Below are 20253 nucleotides of genomic sequence, written 5' to 3' on the forward strand. Positions count from 1 at the left end.
GTAAAACTAGTGCCTACGCCAAATCTTGGGATTAGTTGCCAAAGCGGACCCCAGGCTCCCATGGGCCGTGGAAAATGCCGGGATAACGCAAGGAAGATGATGATATCAAAATTATCAGATTGCAACTAATACAGCCAATAAGTCCCCCAGTGTATCGCAATCCTTTGACGAGGGTATTATATTCATAGCCCTTAATTACAATTCTTTGGTAAAGGATTTTCTGGGTAGACGGTTGAGAGTTAAGTGGATCCATTTATATTTTCTTTGGATTTTTTTTATCGCAGATATGTACCGTTGCCGCGAAAATATATCAAAATAAGTAAGCTAAGTACACTTGTCAAAAAATTTACAGAATAAAGGAGGAGTCATTTTTTAATTATTAATTTACAACTTTTAGTTCCTTCCAACCGAACTTCATGTCGAATCATAAACATTTGTGCCTCATATTAAATGACAGATAATGTTGTTTTCCAGACGAATGACGCCAAGCACAGATAATCTATAGATTAAAATGGCTGATGTTGTTTTTGCCTGATTAAATAAAAGTATAAGTACTTTAAAAGTACCTCTATATTTTGCGGTTTTCAACTCATGATGATGATGATGATGATTATAATGATTTGATTCTTTTATCCCTCACTAGGGACGTAGGACTGTTAGAAGAATCTTCCACTTTTCACGATCTTGGGCGACTGTTTCCAAATCCTTCCAGCCTGGTCAACTTCAAGTCATACTCTTAAAAAAATCACATGGTAGGTACTATTTTTCTTCGGTTAATTAAACAGTAATTCATAGTAAAAGAGAGACTTAAAAAAAGGGTCAAGTAGCACCGTTTTGCTTCCTTGTGACGCAATTTATTAATCTATGACGAGATGTTTTCATCTCTTGTCTGTGCAGCATTTTTCAGCTTTTTCTATCATGTGCCAGCCCTTTGACTTTTTGATACGACACGGCCCCTATTTCATCCTTTACTTGGTCCATATAACTGCGTCTGGGCTTTTCTCTATTGTCTTACTTAGGTAGATACTTGGCACGCCACTTTGCTCGGTCTTGAGCGGTATGCTCGCCAGCTTTCGCAGGCACCGAGCTCACGGAGGCCAACCTCCTGTCCACTCTATCCGCCCAATAATATTTTGGGTGACCAACAGGACGGCGTCCATTCGGTCTTCCCAAGTAGGCACTCTTGGCTGCCCGATGCCCGATCTTCACACACCCTTATCTGAAATGGTCTACTTGATATCCTCTTATTTATTTATTAATTCGATAAAGCATCCTCTTAGTATAATTGTATCACTGGATGCTTTATATGGCTGTCTGGTCTGAAGAGTTCATTTTTAGGGTTCCGTAGTCAACTAGGAACCCTTATAGTTTCGCCATGTCTGTCTGTCCGTCCGTCCGTCCGTCCGTCCGTCCGTCCGTCCGTCCGTCCGTCCGTCCGTCCGCGGATAATCTCAGTAACCGTTAGCACTAGAAAGCTGAAATTTGGTACTAATATGTATATCAATCACGCCAACAAAGTGCAAAAATAAAAAATGGAAAAAAATGTTTTATTAGGGTACCCCCCCTACATGTAAAGTGGGGGCTGATATTTTTTTTCATTTCAACCCCAACGTGTGATATATTGTTGGATAGGTATTTAAAAATGAATAAAGGTTTACTAAGATCGTTTTTTGATAATATGAATAGTTTTGGAAATAATCGCTCCTAAAGGAAAAAAAGTGCGTCCCCCCCCTCTAACTTTTGAACCATAAGTTTAAAAAATATGAAAAAAATCACAAAAGTAGAACTTTATAAAGACTTTCTAGGAAAATTATTTTGAACTTGATAGGTTCAGTAGTTTTTGAGAAAAATACGGAAAACTACGGAACCCTACACTGAGCGTGGCCCGACACGCTCTTGGCCGGTTTTATATAATAGACCTTCGTAACGAGGTAATAATTCATGTCAAAACAGATTATTATTTAAACAAAAGCTCTGCTTATTCAGAAGATAAATTTGAACGGGGCAGTTATGGAAAATGCCAGCTTCTGTTATTAAGAACATGAAATGACAGAGTCGATATTGTTGTTACAAACAATATTTCGTAGGTAGGTATAGATAATATTATTTTCCCCTCATTAGCTCGGAAACACGTGTTTTGTCCTTTGATACCAGCGGGTAAAAACGCATTTTATCCACTAGTGGGTAAAGTAATTTGACCTTGAATAAAGTCAAATTAACTGCTTTAAAATTGATAAAAGTAGGTGAATCTAGTAATAAAGATGATTTTCCACCTGTGGAACTACTGGAAGCGGTGATAAACGCATTTTTTGCGTTGTAGTTTCCTCGCTATAGTGAGGGGAAAAGTTTTGTGTTGCACTCGGGTGCAAATGTATTTTACTTCTCGTGTGTTAAAAAACTCGCAAGTTCAGGATTCTATTCTCGAACCACTCGCTTCGCTCGTGGTACAACTTTGCCCCCTTGTATAACAAATAACTATTTACTTTAAATTGTTACGAAAGAAAAGACCCTTTTTCGAATAATATTTAATATGAGTATGTGATCTGAAAAATGGCTATATTTTACTAAACAAGAAGTAATCCCATGTTTAAAGATATCTCCATGTTTAGATTTTGGATGTTTTTATTAAGAGAACTTATTATTTGGTTGCCCTGAAAACCAGCGCCATAGCTTAGTCATCGGCATAATATGCTACTCAGCATTTATATTTGGTGTATAAAGTGTTAATAGACTAAGATACCATTTATATACCAAATAAAACGTTTCTTTCTTTCTTTCTAAAGACGATATCAAAAAGATATCCAACCGTAATCCCGAACAAATTTTCACCGAATTTTCTTTCAACGTTCCTTACCTTGCAAAATTGTGAAAATTTATTTGCCCACGTGCTCTATTTCCTCTTTAGGACAGCATGTCGCCTTAATCAAATTATACTCTAAGTCCGTAGGGATTAGGGAAGGGGGATAGGAATGTTTGCTATCTTCTAGACGTAGGTTTCTAAAGAAAAGAACTCCAAATTTATAGAACACTGATGTGCTACGTTAATCATAGATTAAATATAACAAGATCATACCATCCCATACATTAAAATGCGACCGCCTAAGACCGCGCTTACACTCCACCACACATAGATGGCGCCACAAAAAAATGTCTTGTAGCTTATGATTATACTTGTAGATGGCGTTAAGTGTCAATTTTGACATAGATTTACGGCTCTGAATTGACACTTAATGCCAATCTACAAATAATCGGTGGCAACAAAGCATTTTTTTGTGGCGCCATCTATGTGTGGTGGAGTGTAAGCGCGTTCGTAGGCGGTCGCATTTTAATGTACGTATGGGATGGTATGATCTTGTTATATTTAATTTATGGTTTAATGCTCGGACACAGACTGACATGGGTTACAACTCTATATGAACACATAACAATGCCTCCACCAATAGTAAAGAAAGCTTAAAATTAAAATATGAGTTATCTAAGCATACTAATACATTAGAAAAGTTACGCACTAACAAACATAGGCAGCAGTAGGTATCTGTATACTGGGTTAGGATTACGAGTGGCTGGCGAGTGGATAGTTTCGGAAATATTTTTTTATCGGCACATACCTACAGGCTTAAGAAAAACCCATACACCAATTCATACAAATTAGCTTATATACCAGTGATCCATGTTATCTTATAAATAAATAAATAAATATTGGGGACATCTTACACAGATCAACTTAGCCCCAAACTAAGCAAAGCTTGTACTATGGGTGCTAAGCGACGATATTCTTAATAGATAAATACATACTTATATACATAAACATCCATGACTCAGGAATAAATATCTATGCTCATCACACAAATAGATTCCCTTTCCGGGATTCGAACCCAGGACCGCGGCTCAGCAGGCAGTGTCACTACCGACTGAACCCGACCGGTCGTCAAATAAGTTAGTGTTAAGTAAGAAAATAATGTTGCTATGCCCTTACAGGGTTATACTATACTAATCTACTAAATACTAAACTATAATAATCTTAAGAACTGTGTATACTAACATTAGTGCAATAAACAAATTGAAACTTGAAACTTTATAAGCAGCAAACGGCAGAGGAGCCACCTGGTGGAGGAAGCAGTACTCGCCACATTCGCCACCCATGGACATAAGCAACATCAGGGAGCCACTTATGCGTTACCGACATTTGAGAACCCTAAACACCTGCTTCTTGAAGAACCCCATGTCATAGGGCAAGGGGAACACCTTTGAAGGTAGCTCAATCCACAACCTGCACGTTGGAAAAGCAGGTGGCAAAATTTGTTCAACTTCGTGCCTTGAAACTCTCGCAATGCTCAAGATTGCACATTCTTATGGCCACTTCAATATTGGAATCGCTTGCTCGGGAATCAATATCGACATATTCGGTTATAACTGTTATAAAACAACTTTGCCCCCTTGTAAAACAAATAGAATAGAATAATTTATTTACCAAGAAAACGAACAGCTACAGCATTTTATCATTTACTGTGACTTCCACACTAGGCAAAGCCTGTAGGCGCGGAAGTCCGGTTACTTAAGACAGTTTAACAAAAATGATTCGGCTATTGACATACATTAAAAAAAAGGAAAACCAAAAATGAAATGCTAAACGTAACAAAAATCTAAGAATTTGGGACTATTCAATTTTATAAAAGCTAATTAATACATTTAAACACGCACTACATAGGTACACACACACACACACACACACACACTACATTTTCATAAATAACTGTTAATAAACTACTAATTTTATTAATAACATCCAAATACTTATTAGACCTACTCGTATGCCCTTCCTAGTCGAAGGTGCTTCTAGACCTATCTTAAATATTAAATTTTGCCTTTTAAATTCAGTCTAGAACTTCCCGGACACCTTCCCTATTTTCAGCACATCACTATTCACACTATCTGCGCCTACCGCGAACTTTCGACATATTGCCTCTCTGTCACACTTGTAACTTCGTACGTAGCTGTGACAGGGACCCAACAGGGATTTAAGCTAACACTGCCCGTCAAACTTGTATTGTAATTCAACACACGCGCTCTCCTTCTGACAGTAAAAGTCTTACGGCACCAAAATACAGATGGCGCTTGAGTCGTTTCATAGCTAATATAACATGGCGGTTTGCCAAATCGCCTTTTCCCGCCGCCATATTCGAATCGTTTGCCAAAAATGGCGGTTACCGTCAATATAATGTTATCTGTAGTTATTTATCTGAAGAATGCTTCTGCGAGAAACGGATGGGACAGTAGCGGAATGGATGGAATGGGCTCTCGAAAGGCTAATGGTATTTACAAACATCTATTAAAACATCAGTGACACTACCATGGATCTAGAATACGTTTCCTGGTAGCGGGAACGTCACGAAAAAACATACTTTTTGGTTCCTTCTTAGTAATTAACTATTTGAGGGCGATGTACCATTTTGATGTGCTAAATATCTACCGTCTTAATTCGCCCACGATACTATTGTGCACCATGGATATATATTACGTCATATCAAAGCCGTATGTAACTCTGTGTAGACGGATAAGGTCTAAGAAAAAAACGTAGGTTCCTCAAAGCCATAGAGAAAAAGGTACGGTGGCCTAGATGGCGTTACATCTTTGGGGAACGCTCGCCTAGATGGCGCTAATATTAACATTTGACATTTTAACACATATCAAGCTAACAATATAGGCCAAATTGTCAAAACTGAGGTTCAAAAGTTTTAAGCTTGTGTCGAGAGATGGCAGTCTATGCACTGTGATTACACATTTTATTTTGACAGTGACTCTCTATAATACTCGATCCTCTTTGGTCATATTATATAAATGTTTATATTAAGTACATAATAATTGACTCATAAGAATGGAATGAAAGACAGTTTGAACTTAAATTTAAATACCTAAGGAACGTCTGAACCTTGTAATCGTAATAAAGAGTAGGTACCTAAATATTAAACAAAATCTTTTTGCCAGCAATTTCACAAAAATAAACGAAAAGGATCTAACCCGTCCCTCAACCGGCATTAGCTTGCCTTTTTACTAAAATACATTTTAAATAATTTAGTTAAAAGCCTTTGAGCCTGAATATGTGGCACGTGAGAATCCGTCTGGGACACTTAATTGACACGGGAGGCTTTACAGTTAAAAATACCGGGATAAAAATTTAAGCTTCTGTATTTTCAGCTTTTTCCTACGTCAAATAAGGAAATTTTTACATTAAAATATCATAACCATGCGCGGATCCAGGGGGAGCCTAGGTTGCAGTGGCGGAGCGTCTATACAACTCGATTCCCAACGGGTTTCCTAAAATTCTCTAGTATCTGTTAGAAGTACATAAAAAACAGATGCCAAAAACCCCTCCGGCTTTACCAACGAAAATGTTCACGCCCCGCCACTGCTAGGTTGGCCATACAAATAGACCACGTGCGTGCCCCCCCCCCCCCCTCTGGGGCCTGGGCTTTTACCACGTGACCCCCCCCCCTGGGCACGAAGCTGGATCCGCGCTTGATCATAACCCATTTACTTTGCACATCAAACGACATTAAAAAAAATGGAACCAGACCAGACAATTTCAAAACATTTTTTTAAATTATTTTTGTTATGATATCAATTATCGATGGTACCCACCCCATAACTACTCCAAAAATAAAAACACGCAAAAATATTTTGGGAAAGTATGATTTTGTCCACTTCCAGGCTGCGAAACTGCGCCATCTAGTTTTAAGCCTAAAAGGCCCATACATTTCAGGGTTACGCTTTTTTGTATGGGCTTCGTCAGTCTCGTATTAAATCGTCGTTGATGTAAATCAAGTACTAATCGTCACTACTTTTTAAAAAAACTTGTATCTTCGTCTGTCAATGAAAAGAAAATTGTAGTAAGTATGTATGGAATGCATATAGACTTACTGCGTTTTAACTTTGAGAAACCGCGTGAGATACGAGATTTTTTAAAAGTAGTGACGTAATAATATATTGCCTTTCAAAAGCTTCGGTACTTAATCAATGTCTCAAGCGCCTGCAGTAATGACGTGAGCAATTTGCATGCCAATATCCTATGCCTTGCTGTTAATGTTTGTTCAGGCGCTGCACAAACTTAGCCTTAGACGGTGGACGGTGTGGCTTTCAAAGGAAAACGTTAGAACTAGAAGCTAAAGCCAGACTACGTAACATGCTGGACAGCTATTACAGTTTAAGAACCAAGTAAACTACGAATTTATGATCTGGGTAGTAATAGAATTAGAACAACTTAGATTAATAAGTCGCATACCTATACTAATATTGTAATTAAAAATTACTTACTCAAAAATGTTTTTTTTTTTTAAATTATAAACGGTTTCTATTCAAAATATTTATCTGGTCTTATTGCGAAAAATGGAAAAATAATGGAAAAATACTTTACCATTTTTATCGCTCTTGCAAATAAAAATACGTGCACAAATTATAAAAGTCGAGTCCTTCACTGTTGTAATTTTGAAATTTGTACTTTTTAATATACATATTATAACAAAAATTCAAAAATTGAGCATAGTTGTTTAATTCCTCAGTACGTTATTTTAACGAATAAATTCATAGACAATAACGTTAATAACGGTTTCCGTTATCGTTAACCGGTGCGCTTAGTGTCTCACTACGGCCGCAGCGCATCACTACTCTGACCATAGACAACATGTTTTGACAAAGTCTCAGTCGCGATAAAAATGACGAGCCGTACGTTTTACTAAAATTTAACAAAATAAAAGTGTTTTACCAGTATGACTGTGTGGCGAATTATCAAGGATGAAAAGTGCTATGCCGTCGGTGAGTTTTTTGATTCATAAACTTACTTTTTGCTGTGAATTTTTCGTAATCAGTTATGGGAAGTGAGAACCACTTGTTGCTACAGAGATGCCCCCCGCATCGCGAGATAAATATAAACATTGTATCAGCACGGTGTCCCTAATACTATCAGTGATATCACTACATTTTTTACTAATATTTTTATGCAATAAAGTAGTGAAATGTGAGTATAAAGAGGGCCACTCCCTGTGTTACTGATGATTAAGTAACTTGATTGATAACTAATGCATCGCACTTAATTGAATCCAATGTGACATACGCCTCTGTTTTCCTTGACCTTATAACTAAACCGACATGAATTTAATTCTAATGATGGCTGAATGGAATACTTTGCCCTATAAAATAAAATTAGATTTAAAAAGTGATTTTAAAACTAAAGTTTGGTTTAAAAAAAAGTTGATTCTATGGTTATATTGAAAAACTATTTGCTTATAAAAATGATGATGCTTAAATGACATCATATTCATACACTTTGTGTTTGTTTTATTTGTTTTTGTCCAATAATACAATGTAAACATGGCTATTCCTAACATCATTGTTTGTTACATAGATTCATCATCTTTATTGTAATTGAACTACCTATAGTTATATTTACAGTTTTGTTACAAAATTTTCCTTTTTACCCTCATAAATAGCGGACTTCCTCAAGGGAATAACTGAACTATTATCTTTTAAATCCCTTAGTATATTTTATTATTTAAAAGACGGTCTGATGACATTGAAAAGATTTCTGGAAGGCCGATAGTCCACTATCATATGTTTATCATAGAAATATGATCATAGGTCTGTATGTCTCCCTTTTTCTCCAATGTGAAGAAAAAGGACGGCATGTTTTCTATGATCATATGATAGTGGACTATCTTCCGAAGAACCAAAACTTGGAATATTATTAGTGCAAAATAAAGTAGAGTAGAGAAGATTGGCGGAGGCCTTTGCCCAAAGGCACACAGAATCGGTTATCATAGATTAAGAAACAAATATATAAAAATGTATTTCTGAAACAAGGCTATAAATAATAGTAAAAACATCCCTTGGTTTATCACTAGGGAAAAATGTAGAAGCAGGTAAATAATATAAATAACAATATAAATTTATGTAATTAAGGCCATACCATTCATCCAGTTTTCCTACAATTTATCCTAGTTAGCAGACATGTAAATTTTAGTTTGGGGTTATACCCGTAAACTAAATAAACATTTTAGGACATTCTTACACAGATTGACTGAGTCCCACTGTATGCTCAAAAAGGCTTGTATTGTGTGGTACTCAGATAACAATATTATTTATTCTTTATTTATTCCTTAAATTATATAATAAATATTCCTAGCTAAACATGCCAATCATTCAGGAGGGTATATAAACATGATAAACACCCTTATAAAAAATAGTAATTACAATATGTATATGACTCCAGAACAAATATCTGTGCTCTTCACACAAATAAATGCCCTTACCGGGAGTCAAACAGAGGGCTGCAGCTCAGCAGGCAGCCACTTACCGCTAGGTCAGACTGCAAACTGTTATATTTCTTGATAAAACTGATCCTACCAAAACATTTCATTTTATTTTCATGTCTAAAGTTACCTTACCAATACAAATCATAAGGCTGGCTGGTCAAAAAGTTATCAGTGGCCAGATTCACCACAGTGACACTTCACCTTTCATTGCTTGTTCAACAAGGAAATATTGACAATGAGTACCAATGCCATTTATCAACCCAGAAATAGGAACAGATTTGTTAGTGTCAAGTATCATTGTCACTGTGGTGAAATACGCCACAGATCTCGTGTAGAGCCGCTGGTGCGCTGGTGGCCTAGCGGTAAGAGCGTGCGACTTTCGATCCGGAGGTCGCTGGTTCGAACCCGGCTCGTACCAATGAGATTTTCTGAACTTATATACGAAATGTCATTTGATATTTGCCAGTCGCTTTTCGGTGAAGGAAAACATCGTGAGAAAACCGGACTAATTCCAATAAGGCCTAGTTACCCTTCGGGTTGGAAGGTCAGATGGCAGTCGCTTTCGTAAAAACTAGTGCCTACGCCAAATCTTGGGATTATTTGTCAAAGCGGACCCCAGGCTCCCATGAGCCGTGGCAAATGCCGGGATAACGCAAGGAGGATGATGATGATCTCGTGTAGAGCCAAGCTTCTAACTCTACATTCTCTACAAGCCCTACCTGTGGCAAATCAAATAAATATTTTTTGAGATTCTCTTTTAGATTTCCTCGTGTTTTTATTTTTAACCCCCGACGCAAAAACGGAGGGGTGTTATAAGTTTGACGTGTCTGTCTGTCTGTCTGTCTGTCTGTTTGTCTGTGTGTGTGTCTGTCTGTGGCACCGTAGCTCCCGAACGCATGAACCGATTTAGATTTAGTTTTTTTTGTCTGAAAGCTGAGTTAGTCGGGAGTGTTCTTAGCCATGTTTCATGAAAATCGGTCAACTATGTCGCAGTCGGGGGTTTTTTCAAAATTTTAATTTTTTATTTTCATTAAATATGAGCTATCTGATAATATAACGAAATTTTGATGTTCCCGGTATGCCCCCTGATTCGCATATCGTGAATTCGTGACCCCGTTAGGCCCCTCCACCTGAGGAAGTTCAATTGTCGACAGTCAAAACATTCACGCTGTCAATATTAATATTCGCTCAATTGAATTAATTTTTATGCAACACTCGTGCTTTGGCTTGACTTCGCTTGTCTCGTTTTTGAGAGGGCGACCTAACCAAGGTGACAAACACTTGTCTGTATTAGGGATGTTACGGAGCTTCGGCTTCGGTTCCGATATACCGAAACTTTCGGTTGATTTCACACCTTCGGCTTCGGCTTCGGTTATTTCAAGCGAAAGTCATACCGAAACCGAAACTTAATGGCCGCAGTACGCGGCGCGTGCCTGGCTATGAAAACAGGTTTGGACTTGTATGTATGTATTACATACCTGTGCTATAACATTTTCAATCGTACAATAAGGTGTTCATTTTTATTTCCCATGCCTGTTTGATAATGTCGAGACTATACCTACACACCTAGGTAGGTACTGATTTGTATGAAGGTACTTTTTTAATTAACAATAAAAAATACGAAATAATAATACCACTGTTTTATTAGGGTTCCGTAGTCAACTAGGAACCCTTATAGTTTCGCCATGTCTGTCTGTCCGTCCGTCCGTCCGTCCGTCCGTCCGTCCGTCCGTCCGTCCGTCCGCGGATAATCTCAGTAACCGTTAGCACTAGAAGGCTGAAATTTGGTACCAATATGTATATTAATCACGCCAACAAAGTGCAAAAATAAAAAATGGAAAAAAATGTTTTATTAGGGTACCCCCCCTATATGTAAAGTGGGGGCTGATATTTTTTTTCATTCCAACCCCAACGTGTGATATATTGTTGGATAGGTATTTAAAAATGAATACGGGTTTACTCAGATCGTTTTTTGATAATATTAATATTTTCGGAAATAATCGCTCCTAAAGGAAAAAAAAGTGCGTCCCCCCCCTCTAACTTTTGAACCATATGTATAAAAAATATGAAAAAAATCATAAAAGTAGAACTTTATAAGGACTTTCTAGGAAAATTGTTTTGAACTTGATAGGTTCAGTAGTTTTTGAGAAAAATACGGAAAACTACGGAACCCTACACTGAGCGTGGCCCGACACGCTCTTGGCCGGGTTTTTTATTACTTGACGCAGGCGAAGGGAGAAAAATTAGGTACTAATTTCTCTCCCTCCGCGGCTTAAACATACATCTCCGGTTCCGGTTTCGGCTTCGGTTTCGGTTTCGGTTCCGATTTCGGTTCCGTTAATGCAAATTTAAAATCTCCGGTTCCGGCTTCGGCTCCGATAAAACCACCTCCGTAACATCCCTAGTCTGTATTTGCTCGAGTGTAAAGGATTTGAACAGTGTCTCTGTCTACGCAACTATAGTCACTATACGGTCAACCAAATATTGGAACTAAAAAAAGGTGGGAAATTCAAATTTTCTATGGGACTCTCGCCACCTTGCCCTTGCCACAGAATATAATATATAATTGCTATGGTGTAGCTTTACCATATTGCGTTTTCGCTGCGATAGTATAGTCGTAACTTTTTAAGTTGTAACGCTTCTCATATAAGTCTACAAAAACGTTGCGTGCTCGTTATATCCGATTACGTTTACCCTAGCTATTTGTACGTTCGGCGTTTCCTTGTTTAGCTAATATTTCCTAGAGGCCAATTCTAACTTATATTTTGTTGACAATTTTGTTATAATTCACCCAAGTCTTTCGCGCCATGCATTTATGTGTATTTAAAGAACCCCTGGCCTAAACCAGTGGTATGTAAACTTTTTTCATTGGGGGCAAAATTGGAAAGGAATTTCTGAGGGAGCCCCGTTTTACCACAGAATATATATTAGTAAAAGTACAGAAGGCTCACTCCTTTGATGTGCACAAAATGCCTCCATTCTAAATTCTTACCTACAGTACAAACGGCCCGCACGCGAGCAGCCGACATTGAATTCTATTGCGCCGCGCGAAGGTCGTCACCACTCAATGGGCCGCGAACTCGTGGCCGCCGGCATGTACAGTCGACTACAAAGAGATGTATCCATTTTTTCACCTTATTGCATTTGTAGTCGACTGTACTTGTAGCGCGGCGATAGAATCGCGGAGTGAGCCGCCCCTGGTTTTACTCCCACAATACTATAGGACCGGTGGAGGGCTGGATAAAATCCTTTTGCGGGTCGGATAAGCGGATACTTTTCCCACCACTGGCCTTGTGTATTTAAAGAACCCCTGGCCTAAACCAGTGGTATGTAAACTTTTTTCATTGGGGGCAAAATTGGAAAGGAATTTCTGAGGGAGCCCCGTTTTACCACAGAATATATATTAGTAAAAGTACAGAAGGCTCACTCCTTTGATGTGCACAAAATGCCTCCATTCTAAATTCTTACCTACAGTACAAACGGCCCGCACGCGAGCAGCCGACATTGAATTCTATTGCGCCGCGCGAAGGTCGTCACCACTCAATGGGCCGCGAACTCGTGGCCGCCGGCATGTACAGTCGACTACAAAGAGATGTATCCATTTTTTCACCTTATTGCATTTGTAGTCGACTGTACTTGTAGCGCGGCGATAGAATCGCGGAGTGAGCCGCCCCTGGTTTTACTCCAATATACTATAGGACCGGTGGAGGGCTGGATAAAATCCTTTTGCGGGTCGGATAAGCGGATACTTTGCCCACCACTGGCTTTAACAATCAAAATGTTAGTCATTATATTCTGACATTGTACCTCCTCTTTTGAATAAGGTGAAGTGTGTGCAATACAATACCAAATATCTTCTCGTCCTACGCACAATTGTGTCATAACTTCATAAGGACCATACATTGAGCAAATAACTTACAGAAATGAAGAGGGCATAATGAAGTAAAAAAATAAAATTAAAAAAAACCCCCGACCGCGACGTAGTGGACCGATTTTCATAAAACATGGCCAAGAACACTCCCGACTAACTCGGCTTTCAAACAAAAAAAACTAAGTCGAAATCGGTTCATCCGTTCGGGAGCTACGATGCCACAGACAGTCACACACGCAGACAGACAGATAAACAGACAGACACACACACACACAGACAGACACGTCTAACTTATAACATCCCGTCGTTTTCGGGGGTTAAAAATAATACTCAAGTGTAAATAAGATTTATTTACTTAAACATTATTTAGTTCGCCTTTCATGAAACTTTTGCCATTTGGCAGGTATTTCTATTTCTATTAATTTCATTTGTTTAACTTTAATGAATACTCTGTAATGTTGACATGTAAAAGTGCCCCCGTGGCCTATTTGCTGAATAAATGATTTTGTATTTGTATTTGGTATTCTCTACCAGATTTGCGACAGACAACCCGCCTGTTGAAAAGAGGTCACCGTAGCCAATGAACTTCTGAGATTGTGCACGACACGAGATAACTAAAAAACCTGCGCCTTTTTGATTTGATCCCCTTTTTGTAGTCAATTTGAAAAGATTATTTTACTGAGATTATACTTATAAATAAACACCTACACATTTAAGTTAATTTATGTGAGATTACATCACATTGGTAACTAAGTGCTTCATAATACAAGATTTGTATGAATCATATTATTAGTAAGAATTACCAAACACATCTACTTAATAATGACATAATGATTTTCTCACACAAGCATCAAGCATATGTTTGAGTATTGTAGAACAATTGATTACAAAATGTCACAATTTGATTATTTTTGCCAATTAGGGGCCGATTTTTGAATCTCGGTTTCGTGAAATTCGATTTCGTGAAATTCGTTCAATAACATCTCCACTATTAGCGATTTAAATTCTACTAACAGAATTCGAAAACGAGTGGTCGTTTCCACTAGTTTTAAAAACTACTAGCCGTCCTTTTTCAATAGCATTACGTCGTTTTCCACAAAGTTTCGAAGGGCGAATTCGTGCGTTCGAAAATCAAAAATCGATCCCTAGGCAGGGTAATCGATGAAAAATGTGATTTAGGTAAAAATACTCACTTTACACTGCTACACGTAACGTTCTGTAACATTTTTCCATTTATTGACCTTAGCGACAGCGTAATAGGTTTACGTTTTAACTTTTGCTTTTGTATGCCCGGATGAATGGCCACCTCTACAGATCGCAATCTTTTTTTTTTTCAAATTTAGTTTGAAATTTTAATTTTATTTAATTTTAATTCTCAACCGATTCGCATAAGATTTTGTAACCTAATTTCTTTTTGTCTTTCCAGTTTTTTTTTTATTTTGTAATACGCGGAAATTGCCAGGGCTTAATTGCCAATAGCGTAAATATACTGCGCGTCAGACTACCGTGATTTGTCTGTGATACTGATAATGACTTTTAGAACTAATAATTTTTAGGGTTCCGTAGTCAACTAGGAACCCTTATAGTTTCGCCATGTCTGTCTGTCCGTCCGTCCGTCCGTCCGTCCGTCCGTCCGTCCGTAGTAGTAGTAGTAGTAGTAGTAATCACTTTATTGTGTACAACAGATTCATATACAGTTTACAGGAACAGAGGTACAAAGGCGAACTTATCCCTATAAGGGATCTCTTCCAGCTAACCTTAGATTAGATGAGAGGAACATTAAAGTAGGCAAGATAGACAAACTTACAGAAGTACAATAAAGGTCAGAAATAAACCAAAATAATGTCCACAAGTAAATAAACTACATAAATACTAAATAATATTATGAAATAAACTACATATACGAATACACAAATAAAATACGATATATAAATATATATACATAAATATGAATATCGCAAGAAATATGTACTTCTCAAATAGGAGTAGGTTCAGAAGGAGTACACATAACCAGATCACGCTTGGTTGGAAAGCCAAAGCTTCTTCAAATTAGTCTTGAGTGATGCCACAGACTGAGACTGTTTGAGAGACCGGGGCAGTTCATTCCACAATTTCACCGCCGTCCGTCCGCGGATAATCTCAGTAACCGTAAGCACTAGAAAGCTGAAATTTGGTACCAATATGTATATCAATCACGCCAACAAAGTGCAAAAATAAAAAATGGAAAAAAATGTTTTATTAGGGTACCCCCCCCCCCCCCTACATGTAAAGTGGGAGCTGATATTTTTTTTCATTCCAACCCCAACGTGTGATATATTGTTGGATAGGTATTTAAAACTGAATAAGGGTTTACTAAGATCGTTTTTTGATAATATTAATATTTTCGGAAATAATCGCTCCTAAAGGAAAAAAAAGTGCGTCCCCCCCCTCTAACTTTTGAACCATATGTTTAAAAAAATATGAAAAAAATCACAAAAGTAGAACTTTATAAAGACTCTAGGAAAATTGTTTTGAACTTGATAGGTTCAGTAGTTTTTGAGAAAAATACGAAAAACTACGGAACCCTACACTGAGCGTGGACCGACACGCTTTTGGCCGGTTTTTTACTTTTGTGTTTTCAAAGCTAGGATCTGTGGTTTGCGCACAGATCCTAGAGTCACTAGTTATAGTTTTGTTTGCCTTTCTTAAACAACCTCACAAGCCATAAAGTTACAATTAATAGATTATTAAGTATTCTATATAACTTGGACTCACAAAAAGCACAAACCCTCGGTATCATAATCGCCAAATTCTGGCAACAAACCAACACATTGCACATGATCTGCATAAGGGTTACCATGTCCATTGATATTCGCTGGATAGTTTCCTTTTACATATTGAAAAATGTGTCCAACATAAATCCACGCTTGTAATCCTAAACGGGTAGGCAGAGCACATGAAACTGCTCACGTTTAGTGCCACTCTTTGCAATTAAGCGGTTGAATGAAAACGAAATTGTGATGTTGCAGTGACAGGTAGCCATGTCAGCCCATCGCCCATAGGTACTGCAATGGAACCCATATCGCACAGTCGACTTCTACGACACCCACGGGGCTGGTGAAATTCTTAACACGTCACCACACGAGAGGTCTAAATATTCCGTTTCAGAAATAAAATATTCCGTTATGAATATCTAGTTACCAATTTTTTTTGAGACATTTACCTTTTTGATACTTAGCAACTTCTAAAACCCATGTCAAATTTCCTTTGGGACGTTTTTAATAAAGAGCATTCCGTGAATTTTCTACCGTTGTATCGTGTAATATAAATGCGTTGTTCTGAATATTTGCCGGTATAGGAATTTTTGATAAAAGGATAAAAGAAAGGCTCAGATAAATAATTGACTTAGAACGCTTAAAAATACGCGTACGTAACCGAAATTAAATACGGTATGGTTCTCCCACACTGGCTCCCAAATTATGTGTCCCAGCAGCATGTGTCAGCAAAGTGACAAGTGGCTACTTGCCACTTTTCACTTTGCTGGCAAGCCCCTAATCGCTAATAGATACTAATGACCGCTTTCCATCAGGCGGGCCGTACGCTTGTTTGCGACCGACGTAGTATAAAAAAGACAACCAAACAAACCTAACATTACACGATTTACACGGGCAGCACAATTTCAAGCAATTTACATAGTTACATACCATTGCCGCGTTTTCTACATACTTAGTTAGTCATTATCAAAAGATTTCAGTATAACCTAACCACAAAATTAAAATTTTGAAAAAAATACCCCAACCGCGACATGTCGACCGATTTTCATGAAACATGGCTAAGAACACTCCCGACTAACTCAGCTTTCAGAAAAAAAAACTAAATCAAAATCGGTTCATCCGTTCGAGAGCTAGAATGCCACAGACAGACACACACATAGACAGACAGACAAACAGACAGACAGACAGACATACACACAGACAGATAGGTACGTCAAACTGTCAGTAAGTTGTTCTTGTAACGTATAGGTTAAGGCGCCATAATATATGTAGAATGGTTTATACAATAAATGATTTTTATCTTTTTTATCTATCTTTAAAAAACTTACAAATCCCCATCGTTTTTGCGTCGGGGGTTAAAAATTGAGATGTTTTTTTTTTTTTTTATACCACTTCGGTGGCAAACAGGTATACGGCCCGCCTGATGTCCCAAAAACCCCCCAACGTCTGGTCACCCTATCTCCATGCACATTATATGCAGACGGCAGCTGGTGCAATTTGCACATATGCTAATATGCGCCCAGTTTTATCACACGATTTATCTCGTGGTGAGCTCCTTCGCTGTTTATATGTTATCATTGTAAGCTTATTCAACCAAGTAGCTTAGTTGTTAGGGTTCCGTACCAAAAAGGACCTTATGAATTATGATAATGACACTTTTTAGGGTTCCGTACCTCAAAAGGAAAAAACGGAACCCTTATAGGATCACTTTGTTGTCCGTCTGTCCGTCCGTCCGTCTGTCAAGACCCTTTTTCTCAGGAACGCGTGGAGGTATGAAGCTGAAATTTATATCAATTACTCAGGTCTACTGTCCCTTGAAGCTGTGAAAAAATCAAACTTCTAAGCCAACGCAATCAAAAGATAGAGCCGTTTATGCCGCAAATTTTCGACACTTGCAAGGGAATCAAAACCTACAGGGTGCTTCCCGTGAACTCAGAATCTTGAAATTTGGTACGAAGCAACGTCTTATAGCATAGATAAAGGAAAAATTACGAAAACCATAAATTTTTAGTTACATCACATAATATATTTTTTTTTAATAATTTTAACCTTACTACTCATTTCCTCATAAACGCGTAGAGGTATTAAATTGAAATTCATACCAAATACTCAGGTCTATAATACCTTTAAGCTGTAACAAAATCAAACTTCTATGTCAACGCAATCAAAAGAAACAGCAATTTAAGCTGCATATTTTGAAACTCGCAAGTACTCGCAAGGGAATCAAAACCTAAAGGGTACTTTCAGTCGACCTAGAATCTTGAAATTTGGCATGAAGCAACGTTTTATAGCACACATAAAGGAAAAATTCCGAAAACCTTAAATTTTTAGTTACATTACAAAATATATATTATGACTCGATTGTCGTAATGAACGAACTTTGTAAACCTTGCAGGTTTGTACGGAACCCTCGGTGCGCGAGTCCGACTCGCACTTGGCCGGTTTTTTTTTTATAAAATCGATAGCAAACAAGAGTACGGTCCGCGTGATGGTAAAAAGACACCGTAGCTTGAGGACGTATTAAAAGATTTCGAATCCTCGTTGACCTCTGGCAACCTTACACGTCGGCAGCATTCCATGAATTGATCTACCATTGTCCCGTATACCTCTGCTACACACTCGACGAGCGGCGTGGGAAGTAGGCAGAGGTATAGTGTGCCGCGCTACTCGTCATGCCCACCGCTCCGTATTTTGTCGGTTTTTTGGTTCGAGTCAAAGGGCCGGGAATAACTTAGTGCGATTAATCGCGCGAATAGGGCAGTGTGTGGGCGGAGAGGGCAACATCGAGTCAGCGCGAGGAGCATAGTCTGGCAGAGGTATTACAAACGTGATTTTCTGAAAATTGGCTGGTGTAAGAGGATCTTTATCTAAGGTATTATGCAGTCTAGTGTCTCTAGTGTTTTATTTTGTGTGTTTATTTAGAACAAATAAAAAACAATATAGGAGGGTTAAATAACAATTAAGTTTATTTTTAACCTGCGGCAAAGGGGAGTCTTCTACACCATGTGTTGAAACGACATTATTTAATTAAGGGTCATAGTTAAGTGTATCTACTGCAACTCAGCTGCACAGTCAGTGCGTTTTCACATTATCCGATCCGATATAGGATGTCGGACCGACATCCTATATATTAAAGGCGCCATCTTTCATCGCATCATCGCTTTGACAACTAATCCCAAGATTTGGCGTAGGCACTAGTTTTACGAAAGCGACTGCCATCTGACCTTCCAACCCGAAGGGTAACTAGGCCTTATTGGAATTAGTCCGGTTTCCTCACGATGTTTTCCTTCATCGAAAAGCGACTGACAAATATCAAATGACATTTCGCACATAAAGTTCAGAAAAAGTCATTGGTACGAGCCGGGTTCGAACCCGCGCGGATCTAAAGTCGCACGCTCTTACCAGCTAGGCCACTGCTCTTAGCGCTTATGGAGGGACTCTACGCACCATGTTTAACCCCCGACGCAAAAACGACGGGATGTTATAAGTTTGACGTGTCTGTCTGTGTGTATGTCTGTCTGTCTGTCTGTTTGTCTGTCTGTCTGTGTGTGTGTCTGTTTGTGGCATCGTAGCTCTCGAACGGATGAACCGATTTTGATTTAGTTTTTTTTGTCTGAAAGCTGAGTTAGTCGGGAGTGTTCTTAGCCATGTTTCATGAAAATCGGTCAACTATGTCGCGGTCGGGGGTTTTTTCAAAATTTTAATTTTGTGGTTATTATATTATTTGAGCGTTTCTTGTGATTGTGAGTGATGTGATTTTTGATAAAGTATATTATTTCTACTCAGAATGACTAGCTTTTCCATTCTAATAGGTAAAAAAGTGTCCCATAGTGATTGTTTCTTATCGTGTTACCATTTTCCATTATAGTTCTTAAGGGGTAACCAAAGAGGAACGTAATAAAAATGTATGGGAATTCTAGGACAATTTTTTCTCTTGAAATAGAAAGTGCTCGGGAAAATATCAAAATAAAAAAATGAAAAGACAAACGCTCAGACTTTCATGAGATACATTAGATATAGGTAGTGTCATCCAATAAGACGCGAACCCTCGTTCTGATTGCCATGCCATCAAAGGTTATATTATCATTTTTATCAAACGCGCACGCCACCGTGAATCAAGTTTTTTTTTCAAGATCATACCACAGAATATATATATAATAGTACAAGTACAGAAGGCCCACTACTTTGATGTTCACGAAATGCCGCCTTTATAAATGCCTACAAAATTCTAACAAAGAAACGAGCCGCACTTGCGCAGCGTCGGAGGATAGGGTTGCCTATAGATTACAACGAATTAATATTCAGATAAAATTTTATTCTATAT

General features: G+C 38.1%; 1 protein-coding gene across 1 annotated transcript in view; it reads left to right on the forward strand.

Annotated features, from left to right (window-relative positions):
- Window positions 1–7680: 7680 nt before the first annotated feature.
- The window catches only part of LOC125238365 (dedicator of cytokinesis protein 1), a 102685-nt gene continuing 90112 nt past the window's right edge, over window positions 7681–20253 (forward strand). Inside the window, 1 exon segment of the mRNA XM_048145671.1 lies at window positions 7681–7809. Within this exon segment, the coding sequence (XP_048001628.1) occupies window positions 7764–7809 (46 nt within the window). The 5' untranslated portion in view covers window positions 7681–7763.

This window comes from Leguminivora glycinivorella, chromosome 23, assembly GCF_023078275.1.
Source record: "Leguminivora glycinivorella isolate SPB_JAAS2020 chromosome 23, LegGlyc_1.1, whole genome shotgun sequence".
NCBI classification, from domain to species: Eukaryota; Metazoa; Arthropoda; class Insecta; order Lepidoptera; family Tortricidae; genus Leguminivora; species Leguminivora glycinivorella.